The following is a 20,881-nucleotide window of genomic DNA, read 5'->3' as shown; positions in this document are numbered from 1 at the left end:
AAAAGCTATTGTTGTTATATAGCCTCATTTCACGTAATCCTTTCTTTGTTATATAATTTCCATCATCCAAGAAACATTTATATCAGGTACTGCATTAAGTATTAGTTTAATAACAGTTCTGTAACATTCATTTATTCATTTATTTTTAGAGACTGGGTTTCATTCTGTGGCCCAGGCTACAGTGCAGTGGTGCCAATATAGTTCACTGTAGCTTGGAACTACTGGGTTCAAGAGGTCTTCCTGCCTCAGCCTCCTGAGTAGCTGGGACTAGAGGTACATGCCACCATACCCGGCTAATTTGATTGATAGTTTTGTTTTGTTTTGTTTTTTGTTTAGTTTGAGACAGAGTCTCACTGTCACCCAGGCTGGAGTACAGTAGCACAATCTCAGCTCACTGCAACCTCTGCCTCCTGGGTTCAAGCGATTCTCCTACTTCAGCTTCCCAAGTAGCTGAGATTACAAATGCATCACCACACCCAGCTAATTTTTGTATTTTTAGTAGAGATGGAGTCTCACCATGTTGGCCAAGCTGGTCTTGAACTCCTGACCTCAAATGATCCACCTGCCTCAGCCTCCGAAATTACTGGGATTACAGGCATGAGCCACCGCAGCTGGCCTAAAAAATATATTTTAGAGACTGGGTCTCATGCCATGTCACCCAGGCTGGTCTTGAACTCCTGACCTCAAGCAATCCTCCTACTTCAGCCTCCCAAATAGCTGAAATACAGAAATGAACAACCATGCCTGGCTCAGTTTTGTAACTTTCAATACATAAAGAAATTACAGGCCGGGGACGGTGGCTCACGCCTGTAATCCCAGCACTTTGGGAGGCTGAGACAGGTGGATCACGATGTCAGGAGATCGAGACCATCCAGGCTAACATGGTGAAATCCCGTCTCTAATAAAAATACAAAAAAAAAAAAATTAGCCAGGAGTGGTGGCGGGCGCCTGTAGTCCCAGCGACTCGGGAGGCTGAGGCAGGAGAATGGCGTGAACCCGAGAGGCTGAACTTGCAGTGAGCCGAGATCGCGCCACCGCACTGCACTCCAGCCTGGGGGACAGAGCGAGACTCCGTCTCAAAAAAAAAAGAAGAAGAAAGAAATTACACTGCTTACACTGTAATTAATTTCATCTTTTCATTAAACTAATAGGTAATAAAATTTGATATAAACTTAGTGTCAAATACTCATCCCTTTGCTTCATCAGTATTACAGAGACAAATTCCAGAATGGTGTGCCAACATAACCTTAAATCTCACAATAAAAACTAGGTTTTGACAATATCCACAGGGAAATTATGTTATTTTTCGGCAAGAAGTCTAGTGTTTAGAAGCAAAAGGTAGTTATAATTGATCACTATTTGCTTAGTGATCATACAAATCAAAGACAGTCTAATGCAAATGGTTAAGAACACAGACTCCAGAGCCAGGATGCTAAATTAGAATCCAGGGCAACTCAGTTTCCTAGCTGGATGGTCTTGATAAAGTTACTTAACCTCTCTGTACCGCACTTGTCTCACATGTAAGATGGGGACAATACTGCCTACTTAATAAAGTTATGAGAATTAAATTAGTGAATATATGTAAAGTATTTAAACAGTACTGACACAGAGTATGCACAATATAAATGCTAGTCTAGGTATAATAATCTCAAACACCTATACTTACGGAAGGAAGAGTGCTTTCACACCAATACTCTATATATGGTTCTTCCAAATATGTCTAATGAAAATTTTATTTTTCATAAAATATATCTGGAATTTGTGGCCAATTTCTTGAACAATTATTATAAATGGTTTTCATAAATCTTTGTGAATATTAGGATGCAACAGATTCAACAAAAGCATCTGACAATGGAGCAATATTCAAAAATCCTGTTGCTATATAAGCCAAAAGTGACATGGATCCAAGACAACTCAAAACAAAAACATTACACACAGAACAGAAGCAACTGTGCAGTATCAGGAAACTGCAGCCTGCTGCAATACACTTTTTCTAGTGATAAGAAACTTCACATGGGGCCACATGTCTAATAAAGATGACTGAATCCCAAAATTATATTGGTAACATGGAAATTCTTGATAGAGGAAGAATATTCCCAGAAGTGTGACCAGTTAGGACCAAAATAAAAGGTACAATTTACCCAATTATTATACCTAAGTACCCAGCCGTATTAAATATATGTTCCTCAATATCAAATTGTACTAACAAAAAAATCAGGAAACTAAGCTCCTAGTAGAGAACTGGTCAAAGGGAAGATCTTTGTAGAGTCAACAGCTTCCCCTGTCCTACAATTTGGCAAAATAATCTCATAAGCACAAGAAGGTTAACATGCTTGCATTAAAAATGTTAAGTTACTTATAATCCAATTTAAATGTTAAGTTCAGATACCTTAACATGTTCACATGACTTTTTTTAATTCACAAAAACGTTCTTATCTATCTTTATTTTAAGGTGTTTTCCACATACATGCTTCGTGAATTTTATTTTTTTAGGAGATGTAAAAAAGTCTACAAATCTTTATTCTACTATTTCCCAAAATATACCCAATTACTGGCAAAAATGTTAATAATTATTAAACTGAGCTGATGAGAAAACACAAAGGTTTATTACTGGATTAAATACGTTTTTCCATGTGCTTGAATTTTTTTTTTTTTTTTTTTTTTTTTTTTTTTTTTTTTTGAGGCGGAGTCTCGCTCTGTCGCCCAGGCTGGAGTGCAGTGGCCGGATCTCAGCTCACTGCAAGCTCCGCCTCCCGGGTTCCCGCCATTCTCCTGCCTCAGCCTCCCGAGTAGCTGGGACTACAGGCGCCCGCCACCTCGCCCGGCTAGTTTTTTGTATTTTTTAGTAGAGACGGGGTTTCACTGTGTTAGCCAGGATGGTCTCGATCTCCTGACCTCGTGATCCACCCGCCTCGGCCTCCCAAAGTGCTGGGATTACAGGCTTGAGCCACCGCGCCCGGCCCTTGAATTTTTTTATACTCAGTACATACTCTATTATATGTATACACAGACTACAACTCTATCAGTATTGAACTTAGTTTGTCATTCCATAAAATGGCCATAGATGGTCAGATCAAGTAATCCTACTCATTTTACCCTGTAATACTAAAAATAAAAATGAGAGGGGGGAGGCAAATAAAGACTTTAATATCTTTAATGATGTTTTCTAAGGATTAGACTTTTATTTTCTGACATTTTTCTACACCTCTATTGAAATACATTTCACATATCATAAAACTTACCCACTTAAAGAATCCAGTTCAGTAGCTTTTAGTGGTTTATTCAGAGTTTTACAACCATTACCACAGTCTAGTTTTAAAATAGTCTCATCACCCTATACCCATCAGCAGTCATTCCCTACTCCTCCCCACCCAACATTCCTGACAAACACTAATCTTTCTCTCTCTATGCATTTGTCTATGCTTAACTATTTCACATAAATAGAATCATTACAATATATGATCTTTTGTGACTGGTTTCTTCCACTTAGAATGTTTTCAAGGTTCATCCATGTTGTATTATGCATCAGTAGTTCTTCCTTTTACGGCAAAATAATATTCCACTGGAAAGAATACATTTTGTTTATCCAGTCAACAGTTAGTTGTACTTGTGGCTGTTTTCACTTTTTGGCTTTTATAAATAATAAAGCAATGAACATTCATGTACAAGTTTTTGTGTAAACAATTGTTTTGATGTCTTTAGGGTGTGTGTGTATATACACACACACACACACACATATATATATACCTGGGAGTAGAATTACTGGGCTATATGGCAAGTCTATGTTTAACATTTTGAGGAGCTGCCAAAGCATTTTCTAAGACAGCTGCATGACTTTACATTCCAGCAATGTATGAGAGCTCCAATTTCTCCACATCCTCACCAGCACTTGTTATTGCCTATCTTTCTAACTTTAGCCACCCCAGTCGACGTAAAGTGGATCTCATTGTGGTTTTGATTGCATGACTGATGACTAACGATGCTGCATACTTTTTCATGTCATTGGCCATTTGCATATCTTTAGGAAATGTCTACTTCTTTGGTTTCACTCTGTCACCCAGGCTTGAGTGCAGCAGTGCAATCACTGCTCACTAAAGCTGCAACTTCCCCTCAAGTGATCATGGGCTAACATTTTTTTCTATTTTTTGTAGAGAAGGGGTGTTACTATGTTGCCCAGGCTGATCTCAAACTCCTGGGCTCAAGTGATCCTCCCATCTTGGCCTCCCAAAGTGCTAGGATTATAGGCATGAGCCACTGCAACCAGCCTGTTTATTTTTAAATTGGGTTGTCTTCTTATCATTGCATAGTAAATTATTTATATATTCTGAATAACAAGTCCTTTTACAAACATATATTTGCAAATATTTTCTTCCATTATGTGGATTTTGTTTTCACTTTTTGAGACAGAGTCTTGCTCTATGGCCCAGGCTGAAGTGCAGTGGCCCAGTCTCAGCTCATTGCAACCTTCACCTCCCAGGTTCAAGCGATTCTCCTGCCTCAGCCACCAAAGTAACTGCGATTACAGGAACTCACCACCATGCCCGGCTAATTTTTGTATTTTTAGTAGAGACAGGGTTTCACCATGTTGCCCAGGCTGGTCTCGAACTCCAGACCTCAAGTGATCTGCCCACCTTGGCCTCCCAAAGTGCTGGGATTACAGGTACGAGCCACTGCACCTGGCCAAAATAAGACTTTTATCAGAAAATTTAAATAGAAATAAACCCTTTAAAACTAAAACTAAAATACTTTTTTTTTTTTTTTGGAGATGGAGTCTCGCTCTGTCACGCAGGCTGGAGTCCAGTGTGGTGTGATCTCAGCTCACTGCAACATCCGTCTCCTAGGTTCAAGTGATTCTCCTTCCTCAGCCTCCCAAGGAGATTGGACTATGGGCTTTCTGGGGTTTTTGGTTTGGTTTTGGTTTTTTTGAGACAGAGTCTCACTCTGTCGCCCAGGCTGGAGTGCAGTGACGCCATCTCGGCTCACTGCAATCTCCGCCTCCCGGGTTCAAGCAGTTCTCTGCCTCAACCTCTGGAGTAGCTGGGATTGTAGGTGCCCACCACCACGCCTGGCTAATTTTTGTATTTTTAGTAGAGAGAGGGTTTCATCATACTGGCCAGGCTGGTCTTGAACTCCTGACCTCATGATCCACCCACCTCAGCCTCCCAAAGTGCTGAGATTATAGGCGTGAGCCACCACACCCTGCCAATTTTTTGTATTTTTAGTACAGACAGGGTTTCACCATGTTGGTCAGGCTGGTCTCAAACTCCCAACCTCATGATCCACTCGCCTCAGCCTCCTAAAGTGCTGGTATTACAGGCATGACCCACCATGCCCGGCCTAAAATATTTATTACTAAAAATCAGTAATATTTTCTTGCTGTTGAGAAAGAGAAAGCAACAATAATGTCCTTCTACTCTTTGACTAAATACCAGGAATTAGTTATTTTGCTAAACACCAAAAGTAGTATTTGGAGAACTGAAGAGGTAATAGTAACCGGAGAGTAGAACAGAAAAAGAGGGCAAGTAGGTGTTGTAGTATGGCTGTAATTGGCCTCACTGTGACCACTACAGAAAAAACCCTTTTTCATCATAGCTATACTGCCCCTAGCCAAGGACGTGAAGAACATACCTTATTTTACAAGATTAATGGTGTAAAACTAACATATAGTAATCTGGCATGTGATTCTTTTTGAGATCCCACTTGATAAATAGTTGACTGTAATGAGGATGTGGTTTTATTTTGTGGATAAAGAGTAGTATTGCTAAGAAATAGCAAGTGCTCTAAGCACAACAAACCTGACTTTGTGTTGTGGTTTTGCGGGAGTTAAAGTTGGGCCAGGCGCGGTGGCTCACTCCGGAAATCCCAGCACTTTGGGAGGCCGAGGCAGGCGGATCACGAGGTCAGGAGATCGAGACCATCCTGGCTAACACAGTGAAACCCCATCTCTAATAAAAATACAAAAATTAGCCGGGCGAGGTGGCGGACGCCTGTAGTCCAAGCTATTCGGGAAGCTGAGGCATGAGAATGGCCTGAACCCAGGAGGCAGAGCTTGCAGTGAGCCAAGATCGCGCCACTGCACTCCAGCCTGGGCTACAGAGCAAGACTCCGTCTCAAAAAATAAATAAATAAAATAAAATAAAAATAAAAAATAAAAAAAGTTAACTGTGAATGTTAAATAGGAGAATGCATTATTATTGCATGTGGTTTCCCCCCTTCCCTGGTATGTACTTGGCATTTCCATGCCATAGTGGAAGTCAAAAATTGCCATGATATTGTTTCAATATACTATGGACTTAATTCAGAAAATGTTAGGACAAATTTGCTATCAACATTCTTTGCACTCACAGAATTGCATAAAGAGTTTCACTTTGGTAAAGATGAAAATTACTAAGATTATTGTCCTCTAATGCCAATCATCATAAAATGAAAATCAAATTAGCATTTTGCCAAAACTTGCCTATAGAAAACTGGTTAGTGCTTGCTTTTTGGAAGACTGTAGATAATACAGTGTGAATATATAAGAAATATGAGATATTCCAAACATCATATTTGTATCATACTACGTCTCTAGTTTCTCTTCTTAGAAAATAACTATCCACCCAGCTGCTGAAGAGACACCAAAATAAAAGTTCTACCAAGTTTAAATTCAAACATCAGGCTTCCCTCTAACGGCGGGTTTTAAAAATAGCAATAATTCAAAGGAAGAAAGATTGTAACCATGAAATTTAATGAAAAAATATTATTTCTGCTTTCAGGAAAAAAAAAAGCAGTGAAAAAACAGCACACAAAACAAGAATCGTATAGTAAAAATAAAGCGCTTTCAATTATACTTTTATTATTTTTAATATTTAAAATTCATTGTCAAATATTCTATATAGCAACTTTGATTTCACATGCATTTCCAATACAACTATGCAGTATGAGAGACTTGTCTTCTTTTGTGGTTCCTCAAACACTCACAGGGATTTCTTGGGTTGTAGAAAGGTGACGGGGACAGGAAGAGGCTTGGGGTTTCTGTTTGTGGTTTTTTCTTTGTGAGGTTTTTTTTTCTTGGTCTGTGGTTTTGGAGTTTTTGTTTTTCTTGGTTTTTGATTGGGTTTTTCTGCTTTTTGTGGCTCACTTTTAACTGGAATTAATTAGCAGAAGAAGATAAACAACAAATATCAAATCCCTACCACAGGCAAGGCATTGTTCTAAGTATGTACCTACATCCTCTCTTATTTAACAATTCTTCGGAATGGATATTACTGTGCAATTATACATATGAGAACCATAAGGTGCGTAAGAGTTATGACATGCTGGCTGGTGCAGTGGCTCATGCCTGTATTCCCAGCATTTTGGGAGGCCGAGGCAGGTGGATCACTTGAGGTCATGAGTTCGAGACCAGTCTGGCCAACATGGTGAAACCATGTCTCTACTAAAAATACAAAATTAGCTGAGCATGGTGGTGCACATCTGTAATCCCAACTACTTAGGAGGCTGAGGCAGGAAGATCACTTGAACCCAGGAGGCAGAGGTTACAGTGAGCCAAGATCACACCACCGCACTCCAGCCTAGGTAATGGTGAGACTCTGTCTCAAAAAAAAAAAAAAAAATAGGTAAAACATGATCACTGTAAAAAATCCCAGCTGTCTTTTTTACAGAAATTGATAAGCTGATCCTAAAATCCATTTGGAAATACAAGGGATCCAGAATAGCTAGTCTTGTAAAAGAATAAAGTTAAAGGATTTACACTTAAAGTCAAAACCTATTACCAAGCTACAGTAATGAAACAGTGTAGTACTGGCATAAAGACAGAAAGAAATACTGGTCAAGAGAACAGAAGCTATAGTCCAGAAATGAAACCTTATATATATTCAACTGATTCTCAAAAAAGACGTGAAGACCATCAATAAAGGAAAGGACACTCTTTTCAATATATAATGCTGGAAGAACTTTTTGTATCCATATACAAAATAATGAATTTGGACCACACACACCTCACACCACACACAAAAATTAAATTGAAATGGATCAACAACCTAAATATAAGGGCTAAAAGCATACAACTCTTAGAAGAAAACATAGGGGTAAATCATAGGGATAAATCGTCATGACCTTAGATTTGGCAATGGCTTCTTAGACATGAAACCAAAATCATAAGCAACAAAGAAAAAACAGATAAGCTAGACTTTTTCAAAATTAAAAACTTTTTTGGCATCAAAACAACATTATCAAAACAGCAGACCGGGTGTGGTGGCTCATGCCTGCAATCCCAGCACTTTGGGAGGCAGAGGCTGGCAGACCACTTGAGCCCAGGAGTTCCAGACCAGCCTGGGCAACACGGCAAAACCCCATCTCTACAAAAAATACAAAAATTAGCTGTGGCTGTAGTCCTACCTGTTCAGGAGGCTGAGGTGGGAGGATCAGTTGAGCCCAGAGAGGTCCAGGCTGCAGTGAGCTGTGATCCCACCACTGCACTCCAGCCTGGGCGACAGAGTGAAATCCTGTCTCAAAAAAAAAAAAAAAAAAATGTAAAAAGAGACTCATGCCTCTTTTATAGGTGCAGTGGCTCACATCTATAATCCCAACACTTCCTGGGAGGCTGAGGTGAGAAGATCTCTTGAGGCCAGGAGTTCAAGACCAGCCTGGGCAACATAGCGAGACCCCTTATCTACAAAAAATTTTTAAATATTAGCCAGGTGTGGTGGCACGTGCCTGTAGTCTTAAACAATTATCATATGACCCGGATAGTCTATTCTTTAGGGATATACTCAAGGGAAATGAAAATATGCATCCACACTAAAATTTGTACACAAATGTTCAGAGCAGCATTATTCATAATAGCCAGAAATTGGAAAAAAAAAAAAAAAAAAACGCGTGCCTATCAACAGAGGAACTGATAACATATGGTATATCCATTCAAAAGATTACTCAGCATTAAAAAATAATGAAGTGCTGATATATGCTACAGCATGGATAAACCTTGAAAACACTGTGCCAAGTGAAATAAGTCAATCACGAAAGACCATATGCAGTAAGATTTCATTCTGTGAAAACCTCTAGAAGAGCTAAACTCAGAGACAGAAAGTAGGCTAGTTATTGCTAGGAACTAGGAAAAAAGGGAATAAGCCATAACTGCTAATGGGTATGGGATTTCTTGTGGACTGATGAAAATGGTCTGAAAGTATCTAGATACCTGTCTTGTTTGTGCGATTCTGTGAACATATCATAAACCACAAAATTCTGCACTCAAGGGGTTGATTTCATGGTAGATGAATTTATCTCATTTATCTTTATCTCAATAAAGCTTTTTAAAGACACTTTAAAACGACGTATCTGTATAAGCTACAAAAATAACACACAGAGACTAAAGTGCCTAATTTTTCCATTTTTCTTCTTCGGTGCAATCTCAAGACCAAAAGTCTTGCCTTCCTATATAGGCATATTTTGTCCAGTGAAACAAGAAACTCTATTAATTTTATTAGAAAATTTTTAAAAAGCTAGGTGTGGTGGCTCACAGTTGTGCTTCCAGCTACTCCAAAGGCTGAGGCAGAAGGATCACTTGAGGTCAAGACTGGGAGTTCAAGACTAGCTGGAGCAACATAGCAAGACCCATCTTTAAAAATATTTTTTAGGTCAGGTGCAGTGGCTCAAGCCTGTAATCCTAGCACTTCGGGAGGCTGAGGAGGATGGATCATTTGAGATCAGGAGTTCAAAACCAGACCAGCCAACATGGTGAAACCCTATCTCTACTAAAAATACAAAAATTAGCCGGGTGGGGTGGTGGGCACCTGTAATCCCAGCTACTTGGGAGGCTGAGGCAAGAGAATTGCTTGATTCAGGGAGGTGGAGGCTGCAGTGAGGCCAAGATCATGCCATTGCACTCCAGCCTGAGCAACAGAGCAAGACTGTCTCAGGAAAAAAAAACATATATATATACATATATATTTTTTTAAATAGTTAAAACCCTACTGAAATGAAACCAATAAAATAAAATTCAACTTAATATAAACAATAGTTACTGAAATATTAATTTTCAAACAATTCTATTTTAGCTTTGACTCTAAATAAAATATAAACCTCAATTTCAAAATATCACAAGGATTGGCTGGGAGCAGTGGCTTACGCCTGTAATTCCAGCACTTTGGGAGGACGAGGCAGGTGGATCACTAGAGGCCAGGAGTTCCAGAGCAGCCTGGCCAACATAGGGAAACCACGTCTCTACTAAAAAAATATTTAAAAAATTAGCCAGGTCTAGTAATCCCAGCTACTCAGGAGGCTTAGGCATGAGAATCGCTGGAATTTGGGAGGTGGAGGTTGCAGTGAGTGGAGATCATGCCACAGCACTCCAACCTGGGCAACAGAGTGAGACTCTGTCTCAAAAAAAATAAAAATAAAAATAAGGCCAGGTGTGATGGCTCACGCCTGTAATCCCAGCACTTCGGGAGGCCGAGGTGGGCAGATCACTTGAGGTCAAGGAGTTTGGGACCAGCCTGGGCAACACAGTGAAACCTCCTCTCTGCTAAAAATACATAAATTAGCTGGGCATGGGGGCACACCCTTGTTACGCCATCTACACCAGAGGCCGAGGCAGGGAATCGCTTGAATTCAGGAGGTGGAGGTTGCAGTGACCCGAGATTGTGCTACTGCACTCCAGCCTGGACGACAGGGTGAGACTCCGTCTCAAAAAAAAGAAAAAAATTAAAATTAAAAATTAAAAAAAATCACAAAGACTACAAATACTCAGGTTTAAGCAAACTGCCAACTTTCTTGAATTAACAGTAATTCATATTTGCTTTGTCAAAAATGTAGATATTTACCTGCCTCAATGGAATGAAATCCTAAAAGCCTAGTGTTCCCAAATGATGAAGAGAAAGAAACATGCATATTTTAATTTAGAATTTTGATACAGAATTAATTTTAACCTAGCTGGAGTATACATAATCATTTATGTATGTATTTACTCATTTAAGAAACTGGGTTTCGCTGTGTTATCCAGGCTGGAATGCAGTGGCACAACCCTGGCTCACTGCAACCTGGACTTTCTGAGCTCAAACGATCCTCCCACCTCAGCCTCCAGAGTAGCTGGGACTGCAAGTGCACGCTACCACACCCAGCTAATTTTTGCATTTTTTGTGGAGACGAGTCTCGCTATGTTTACCACACTGGTCTCTAACTCCTTGGCTCACTACAGCCTCAAGCCCCTGGGCTCAAGCAATCCGCCTCCCAAAGTGCTGGGATTACAGGAGTGAGCCACTGAACCTGGCCTAGTGGATAGTGCATACTAAGCAACATATACCCTGCTTTTGCCTAGCACATACTGAAAACACGGCATTAAAAACAATCACAAAAGTTAAGCTGGGAGCTGAGAAAAATCACATACTGTAAAATAAATCTGACAGATATTAATCTCAAGAAGCTCCTGAAAATGTCTCAAGAACTCTTATGTTGCACTCTCCCTAACAATTTAGACTTTCTACAGATATTTTCTGATCATCTACCGTGTGCCAGGCACCATGTCAGGTACCAGGATGCCATGGTGAGGTATACACAGAACCGGCTCCTGCTCGCAGGAAGCCTACTCTCTAAAACAGTGCTTGCCAAGCTCGCCTGATCACAACTTCGGAGCTTTAAGTTCAAAATCGGCTTCCCTGCTTTGGTGAGCCACACAGTCCGTGGCATTTCTATCAGGTGCTCCTAATGATTCCTACGCTCTAACGGGTTTGAGAGGCAGGGGTACGGGTAAGCTCGAGAGCCCAGAGCCATCCTGTCCAGCGGGAGCCCCTCCTCTAAAGTCCATGTCGCTCAGCATCCTTCCCCCTGACTAGTGACCCAAACACAGCACGAAGCTGAGGTGGGTGGAACGCTTTCCAAAATAGCCCTCTGTGATGAGCCACCGACAGACTTGCTCGCCTCCAGGGACGAAGAGCTCACTCCTCACAAACCCCACCCGGGAAAGGTAGCACCTGAGCCTCCCGGACTGAGCCGACACCTGTCTCCCCAAGGGTACCGCCTACCGCTCAGGTGGACTCCGGTCCCCAGGTTCCGCCCCACGGGGGCTGGGGTGAGGGGGAGGCGCTGCACGCATTAGGCGCCGACTGTATACCGACCCCCCCTCCACCCCCGTGAGTGCAGGCCAACACCCACACACACTCACACACACTCTCGCGGAAACTGAGGCAGGCAGGCGGCGGACCAGGTCATCGAACCCGGACTGCGAGACGCCTTCCGCCTCGCAGGCGCTCCTCAGCAGCTGAGGCCCGGCCTCAGCTCCCACCGCCGGAGTTTCACAAAGAAAGTCTCCCGGCCCGAGCCCCTCACGCACTCACCGGCGCCGACGCCGGCGGCGACTCGGGCTCCCGCCGCCTTCGGCTCCTTGCAGGGGTCGGCCCTTGGGTCGGCTCGGGCGCGGGCTGCGGCGACTGCTCCATCCCCACGGGGCCCGGGCCGCGTCCCCCTCGAGCTAACGGTCCCGCCAGCTAGGCGCGCGCGCCGGTTCCGCGCGCCATGTTCCCGCCGTGCTGCACGCCGCCGCGGCGACCCTCACTGCCCCCCCCACCAACCGCGCGCGCCCCCGCGGGCCCACACACGCACCGCGCACGCGCGCGTTCGCCGCGCCCCCTCCCCGCGCGCCCCGCCTCGCGCCCTCTGGAGCTGGCCGCTGTTCCCAGTGTCTAGCCCACCCCCGCCGGGCCCATCCGACTCGGCGGGTGAGCGCGCAGTTCCTCGCTCCGAACCGCCGCCTGTCTGTCTGCAGAACACCCCGGACCCGACCCCTCGGCCATTTCCCCACACTGCCCCTTTCGCTTCCCTCACGACGCGGGGACTGGGACGAGGGTCCGGGCTAGGAGGGACTTCCCCGCAAGAAGTGCCGAGCTAAGGACGCCACTAAGGGGGCAGGATCGCCATCGTGGAGGTGTGCAAGCACGTGGCCGCATCCTGGAGACAGCCAGACTCAACCGAGAAGCTGAGTTCAAGTCCCACATCTCCACTAACCCTTGCGTGTTAGGGTCAGGGCTTCGGGACTTGTTTCTCCTAAATCTTTTTTTTTTAATTATTATTTTATTTTTTTGTTTTATTTGTTTATTTATTTTGAGACGGAGTCTCACTGTGTCGCCCAGGCTGGAGTGCAGTGGCGCGATCTCCGCTCACTGCAAGCCCCGCCTTCCGGGTTCACGCCATTCTCCTGCCGCAGCCTCCCAAGTAGCTGCAACTACAGGCGCCCGCCACCACGCCCGGCTAATTTTTGTATTTTTAGTAGAGACAGGGTTTCACCGTGTTAGCCAGGATGATCTCCATCTCCTGACCTCGTGATCCGCCCGCCTTGGCCTCCCAAAGTGCTGAGATTACAGGTGTGAGCCACCGCGCCTGGCCTGTTTCTCCTGAATCTAAGGACTCAATGTGATAATCAAGAGAAAGCCTCAGCACCGCGCCTAGCACTTAGTAGGTAGTGATCAAGAGACAAGACCTCTTAAGTGGTTTTTAATGGTTAAGGACCACAGGTTCTCAAGAAAGGGAAATCTCAATTCAAGTCCTGCCTCCATCTCTTGAAAACTGAGAAACCTTGAACAAGTCACTTAGAGGAGCCAAAGATCCTTGATTTCTACATGTGTGAAAGGGGAGTGTGGCAGTAGCACTGCACAGGGTTGACTGAGCTTTCAGGGAGATGATGACTGTACGGTCATGCCTCTGTTAATCACGGGATGGTTCTGAGAAATGCCTCCTTAGGTGATTGCGTCATTGTGCAAACAGCAAAGTGCACTTACACGAACCTTGTATAGCCTTGTATAGCCTACTACACACCTAGGCTGTATGGCTTAGCCTATTGCTCCCATGCTACCACCTGCACGGCATGATATTTACTGACTATAGGCAATTGTAATACAATGGTAAGTACTTGTGTACCTGAACATAGAGAAGGTACAGTAAGAAAAGAATATAAGAGATTTTAAAATGGTACTCCTGTATAGGGCACTTACCATGAAAGGAGCTTGCAGGACTGGAAGATGCTGTGGACGAGTCAGTGAGTGTGAAGGCATAGGACCTTACTGTACACTACTGTAGACTTTATAAACACCATATGCTTAGGCTACACCAAAATTTTTTAAAGGTTTTCTTCAATAATAAATTAACCTTAGCTTACTGACATTTATTTAAAAATTTTTGCCAGGCTTGGTGGCTCACACCTGTAATCCCAGCACTTTGGGAGGCTGAGGCAGGCAGATCATTTGAGGTCAGGAGTTCGAGACCATCCTGGCCAACATGGTGAAACCCCCATCTCTGCCAAAAATACAAAACTTAGCCAGGCATGATGGTGTGCACCTGTAATCCCAGCTACTCAGGAGACTGAGGCAGGAGAATCACTTGAACCCAGGAGGTGGAGGTTGCAGTGAGCCAAGATCTTGCCATTGTACTACAGCCTGGGCAATAACATGCATGTAGCTGTCATCTCCTGTGATAACAATGCATTCTTCTTCCAGATTACTTCCCGAAGGACCTGCCTGAGGCTGTTTTATTTATTTATTTATTTATTTTGAGACGGAGTCTCGCTCTGTCGCCCAGGCTGTAGTGCAGTGGCCAGATCTAAGCTCACCGGGTTCACGCCATTCTCCTGCCTCAGCCTCCTGAGTAGCTGGGACTACAGGCACCCGCCACCCCGCCCAGCTAGTTTTTTGTATTTTTTTAGTAGAGACGGGGTTAGCCAGGATGGTCTGGATCTCCTGACCTCGTGATCCGCCCGTCTCGGCCTCCCAAAATGCTGGGATTACAGGCTTGAGCCACCACGCCCGGCCCTGAGGCTTTTTTATAGTTAACTATTTTTTAATGTAAATAGAAGACATACATTCTAAAATTATGAAAAATACTAAATACACCAGAGCCAGGCACAGTGTCTCATGCCTGTAATCCCAGCACTTTGGGAGGCTGAGGTGGGCAGATCATCTGAGGTCAGGAGTTCAAGACCAACCTAGGCAGCATGGTGAAACCCCATTTCAGCTAAAAATACAAAGATTACCTGGGCGTGGTGGTGGGTGCCTGCAATTCCTGCTACTCGGGAGGTTGAGGCAGAAGAATCGTTTCAATCTGGGAGGCAGAAGTTGCAGTAAGCCAAGATCACACCACTGCACCCTAGCCTGAGCAACACAGCAAGACTGTCTCACAAAAATAAACCAGTAACATAGTTGTTAATTATCAAGTATTATTGTATGTAATTGTACATGCTATGCTTTTATAGAACTGGCAGCACAGATTTATTTACACCAGCATCACCAGAAACACAGTAATATGTTACCCTAACATTACAATGGCTACGTCACTAAGCAATAGGAATTTTTCAGTTCCGTAATCATCTTATGGTACCACTGACTTACATGTGGTTTGTCATTGACTAAAATGTCATTATACAACACATGACTGCATATCCCAGGGCCTAATGCCTGACATACACAAAGCTGAGTTTCACTGGTGTAATTCCCACGCTATCTATCCAAGACTCCTAAAAGTTTAATGAAAGGGGCTGTGCTCCCAAACCCTGTGGTATAAGTAGCTGGGAGGAGTTCGCCCAACTTGGGGCTGCAAGGACTCTTTCTTCCCACATCTTTGCTTTTCTTTCTCTCCCCCAGACTTCTCTGAAAACCCTAAAGTTGGCAGAAAAACGGAGAATGTTTTCCCTACTAACAAAAAGAATCTTCAAGAGTCTCTTGGAATTTGTAAATGGTTGCATTTACTAGTCTGGTTTTTTGGGGGTTGTTTGTGTTTTTGTTTTGAGACAGAGTCTTGCTCTGTCACCCAGGCTGGAATGCAGTGGTGCAATCTCAGCTCACTGTAATCTCCGCCTCCCAGGTTCAAGCGACTCTCCTGCCTCAGCCTCCTGAGTAGCTGGGATTACAGGCACACACCACCACGCCTGGCTAATTTTTTTGTATTTTTAGTAGAGACGGGGTTTCACCATGTTGGTCAGGCTGATCTCGAACTCCTGACCTCGTGATCCACCTGCCTCGGCCTCCCAAAGTGCTGGGATTACAGGTGTGAGCCACCACACCCAGCCTTCTAGTCTGGTATTTTTCTTATTCAAGTAACGAGAAAAAAACAAAAAAATAAAAAACAAAAAACTCCACCAAAAGTAAAACAGAAAAAAGGAACAAAACTGATAGCATGACTGAAAAGGCCTGGGGTGGTACCTCACTTCAGGCATAGCTGGATACAGGCCCTTATACGACATAAGTCTCTCTAATCTCTCAGTGCTGGCTTCCCTTTGATTACTTCATTCTCATGCAGTTCTTTCCACGTAGTGGCCTGAGCGTCTCCTAACTCACATCTGCCCAAGAAAGCAGAGGCTGTTCCCTGATAGTTCCAGCCAAAGTCCCAGGGCTGACTTTCACTGGACCCATTTGGGCCACATGCCCCTGCCTGAGCCAATCACCACATCCAGCTTGGCCAGACCTGGCTGTGAAGCCCCCTCAGGAAGGCGCTGGGGTCATCCTCTCCAGAAGGACATGGGGAAAAATGGGAAAGTGGAAGGAAGGATGCTTCCTTCTGAAAAATAGGGATGCAGTTACCACAAGAGGTATCGGGTACAGGGCTGGCACAAACGAGCTATCCATGGCACCATCATGTAGGCATGCAGCAAGTCCACCATGAAGCAACCTGGCTGCTCCACAAAACAGAGTCACAGTTAATTCAGCCAATGAGAAATATCCCTCTACCTGGGTTCCCACCATTCACCCCTGGCCTGGCAAGTCCCAGATTTGCTTGGTCAAAGGCAAGCAAATTACCTACCTTTTATGCTGCACAAAAAGCTGAAAAGATTATCTTACTTCTCTGGCTCAAGAACTTTCTATGACTCTCTCTGGCTACTTATGTGGCTCTCCCACCCTTAATGATAGAAGCCAACATTCATGAATCCCTTACCACATGCCAGGTACTTTATGGACCTGCCTCCTCCAAACAGCACAGAAGAGGTTGGTACTCTTACTGCACCCATTTTACAAATATAGAAACAAAGGCTCAGCAATTTGAGGTAATTTACCCAAAGCCAACGTTAGGAAGTGCAGAGTTCAGTTTAGCACAATATTGTTCTCGTCATTGCCATCCCAGCTCCATTTGTTACTGTTTCAAAGTCCTAAACCCACCTCCAGCTGGGGGGCCAGTGGGAACAGCTCCACAGCAGAAGCCTCTAGGAACCCCTTCAGCTTCTGCAATGGTGGGAGTGGGGGTAGGTGCAAAAGATACTTAGCTTTCCCATCCTCTCCCATAGCTTGTTTTTTTGTTTTTGTTTTTGTGTTTTGAGATGGAGTCTCACTGTGTCCTCCAGGCTGGATGGAGTGCAGTGGTGTGATCTCAGCTCACTTGAACCTCTGTTCAAGCAATTCTCGTGCCACAACCTCTGGAGTAGTTGGGATTATAGGTGCCCACCACCACCCCCAGCTACTTTTTGTATTTTCAGTAGAGATGGGGTTTTACTATGTTGGCCAGGCTAGTCTCAAACTCCTGATCTCAAGTGATCCACCCGTCTTAGCCTCCCAAAGTGCTGGGATTGCTGAGCCACCACACCTGGCCCCATCTCCCATAACTTGATAGGATAGGGAAGACAATTCCTCCAAGAGAATATTAGAGTGAGATTAGGAGAGGAAGTAGGTGCTGGGTAGCCTTAAATCAGCAGCTGATTTCTCACATTGGTGAGTCAATTAGTTTTCTACGGCTGCTGTAACAAATTACCACAAACTGATTGGCTTACAACAACACAGACTTAATATCTTATTGTTCTACAGGTCAGAAGCCTCAAATCAGTTTCACTTGACTAAAGTCAAGTTGTGAAGGACTGATTCCTTCAGCAGGTTCTGAAGGGAAAACCCATTTTCTTGCCTTTTCCTGTTTTTAGTGGTTACCTATAATCCTTGGATTGTGGCCCCTTCCTCCATTTTTAAACCACACCAGTCCAATCTCTGCACAGTGCTATGGTTTGAATGTGAACCCCAGAGTTCATGTGTTGGAAATTTGATCTCCAATGCAACAGCGTTGAGAGATGGGACCTTTAAGAGGTAATTAGGTCATGAAAGATCTGCCCTCATTAATGGAGTAATGGTGTTATCTCAGCAGAGGGTTAATTATCATGGAGGTGGGTTCCTAATAAAAGGATGAGTTCAACCCCCTTTCTCTCTTGATGTGATGCCTTCCATCATGGGATGACACAGCAGGACCCTCACCAGAAGTGGGCCCCTCGATCTTGACCTTCCCAGCCTCCAGAACTGTAAGAAATAAACCTGTTCTTTATAACTTACCCTGTCTCAGATATTGCATAGCAATACAAAAAAGACTAAGACACTCAGTCATCATCACATTGCCATCTCCCCTGACCGCTGAGTCCCTCTTAAAAGAGCACTACGGGCCAGATGTGGTGGCTCATGCCTGTAATCCCAGCACTTTGGGAGGCCGAGGCAGGCAGATCACAAGGTCAGGAGTTAGAGACCAGCCTGGCCAACATGGTGAAACCCCATCTTTACTAAAAATACAAAAATTAGCTGGGCATGGTGGCAAGCGCCTATAATCCCAGCTACTCAGGAGGCTGAGGCAGGAGAATCGCTTGAACCTTGGGAGGTGGAGGTTGCAGTGAGCTGAGATTGCACCATTGCACTCCAGTCTGGGCAACAAGAGCAAAAAACTCCATCTCAAAAAAAAAGAAAACAAAAACAAAAACACTGTGATGGGACACTGGACCCACAGGCAACATAGGATAAGCTCCAATCTCAAGATGCTTAATCACATCTGCAAAGTCCCTTTTGTCATGGAAAGGAACATATTCTTGGATTAAGATGAGGACACTTTGGAGGGGCCATTATTCAGTCTACCATGGAAGATACCATGAGAGGGAGTTAATATAAAATGCTCTAGAAACAGAGAAGGGTGGCAGGGCGTGGTGGCTCACGCCTGTTTCCAGCACTTTGGGAGGGAGGTGGGCAGATTGCCCGAGCTCAGGAGTTCAAGACCAGTCTGGCCAACATGGTGAAACCCCATCTCTACTAAAAATACAAAAATTAGCTGGGCGTGGTGGCGGGCACCTGTAATCCCAGCTACTTGGGAGGCTGAGGCAGGAAAATCGCTTGAACCCAGGAGGTGGAGGTTGCAATGAGCCGAGATCGTACCATTGCACTCCAGCCTGGGCAACAAGCGTGAGACTTCATCTCAAAAAAAAAAAAAAGAAAGAAAGAAAGAAAAGAAACAGAGAAAAGCCAGCTAACTCTGCATGAGTGGGATAAATGTCCCAGGAAACCACAGCCTCCACATTAAATATTCAAATGAGCTAAAGCCCGTCTACTTGGCAATCTCAGCCTCATTCCTTTAAACATGCAAACCACCTAAATTCCCAAACCCCCTACACCAGGCCAGCCAAGTCTCAGAATACTTAAATACCCTTTAATGGAAATTTCCAACCACCACCCCCATTTCCTAAGGAAATGGCTGTGTGCCCTTGACCCTGCCCTGACTGAATTGCCAGTGGCATTTGAACCATGGCACTCAATTCATGGCATGGCCAGCAAGCTACAAAGTGTCCTAGCATCAACCAAGCAAAGTTATAAAAGCAGATTCAGTGGACAATAAGGAACATTAGTTTTAGAGTCAAAAAGACCTGGGTTGGGTCCCAGCTCTGCTATTTACCAGCTGTGTGACACTGGAAAAGTTACCTTCCTCCTCTAACTTTGGTTTCCTCACCTGTGACATGACAGTGGCTGGAGGACCTCACTCACAGAATCACTGTGAGGACAAGAGCAGCCAAGGGTAAGTCTTTGCACAGGGCCTCCCTGGTCACTGTTGGGTCAACATGACATAACCACATGCCTTATCTCCACTTCCAAAACCCAAACAGCTCTCAAAAACAAGTCATTGTAGCTCCTTTGGAAGAAAAGACTGATAAGAACCAATATGCAACTACCTATAATCTTTCTCTATCCCTCTTACTGTGAATATTTGCTGTGGAAATATTAACATGTTTGGTCTCCACTGGGGTAGGACTCCACATGTGTAGGACTCCACTGGGGTGCTACACATACACATAGTAGATATGCCTTATCATCTTCCTAAAATTGGATCATTAAATTTCACAACTTATCTAGCCCAAAGGTTTCAGAGACTGTAGACTTGTATCTTTATGAGGGCGAGGATGAGAATATAAACTGGCCTGTTACTATGCACCAAGGTACCTGCTGTTCTCACGAAGATGTTGGCAGCCAGTCCACCAGTCTCTACAAACTCCACCCCCAACCTCATTATGTTTCTTTCCCTGGAACTTTCCAAGGGGTCCTTAGAATTTGTATTCGGCTCTCACAGGCTGAGACCAGGGTGACATCCTGGGAAACCTGCCTAGTGATAGCCAAGGTGTAGTTCCAGATGAAAGGCACACAAGAACTTTAAATATAAAAAAGCCGGCCGGGCACAGTGGCTCAAGCCTGTAATCCCAGCACTTTGGGAGGCTGAGATGGGCGGATCACGAGGTCAGGAGATCCAGACCATCCTGGCTAACACGGTGAAACCCCGTCTCTAGTAAAAAATACAAAAAAAAACTAGCTGGGCGAGGTGGCGGGCGCCTGTAGTCCCAGCTACTCGGGAGGCTGAGGCAGGAGAATGGCATAAACTCGTGAGGCGGAGCTTGCAGTGAGCTGAGATCTGGCCACTGCACTCCAGCCTGGGCGACAGAGCGAGACTCAATCTCAAAAAAAAAAAAAAAAAGCCATTCAGGCTAGGCGCAATGGCTCACGCGTGTAATCCCAGCACTTTAAGAGACCAAGGCAGGCAGATCACCTGAGGTCCGGAGTTCAAGACCAGGCTGGCCAACATGGCAAAACCTTGTCTCTACAAAAAATATAAAAATTAGCTGGGCATGGTGGTGCATACCTGTAATCCCAGC

General features: G+C 44.2%; 1 protein-coding gene across 1 annotated transcript in view; it reads right to left on the bottom strand.

The window, feature by feature from the left end:
- The window catches only part of LOC115892834 (tetratricopeptide repeat protein 28-like), a 43,082-nt gene extending 30,592 nt beyond the window's left edge, over positions 1-12,490 (bottom strand). Inside the window, exon 1 of the mRNA XM_030915304.1 lies at positions 12,312-12,490. Coding sequence (XP_030771164.1) covers positions 12,312-12,413 — 102 coding nt within the window. The 5' untranslated portion in view covers positions 12,414-12,490. The remainder of the gene's footprint in view (positions 1-12,311) is intronic.
- Between the last annotated feature and the right edge of the window lie 8,391 nt (positions 12,491-20,881).

The sequence above is a fragment of the Rhinopithecus roxellana genome, chromosome 13, assembly GCF_007565055.1.
Source record: "Rhinopithecus roxellana isolate Shanxi Qingling chromosome 13, ASM756505v1, whole genome shotgun sequence".
In the NCBI taxonomy this organism is placed as follows: Eukaryota; Metazoa; Chordata; class Mammalia; order Primates; family Cercopithecidae; genus Rhinopithecus; species Rhinopithecus roxellana.
The sequence above is the reverse complement of the archived record's forward strand: the minus strand, read 5'-3'. Positions and strand labels throughout refer to the sequence as shown.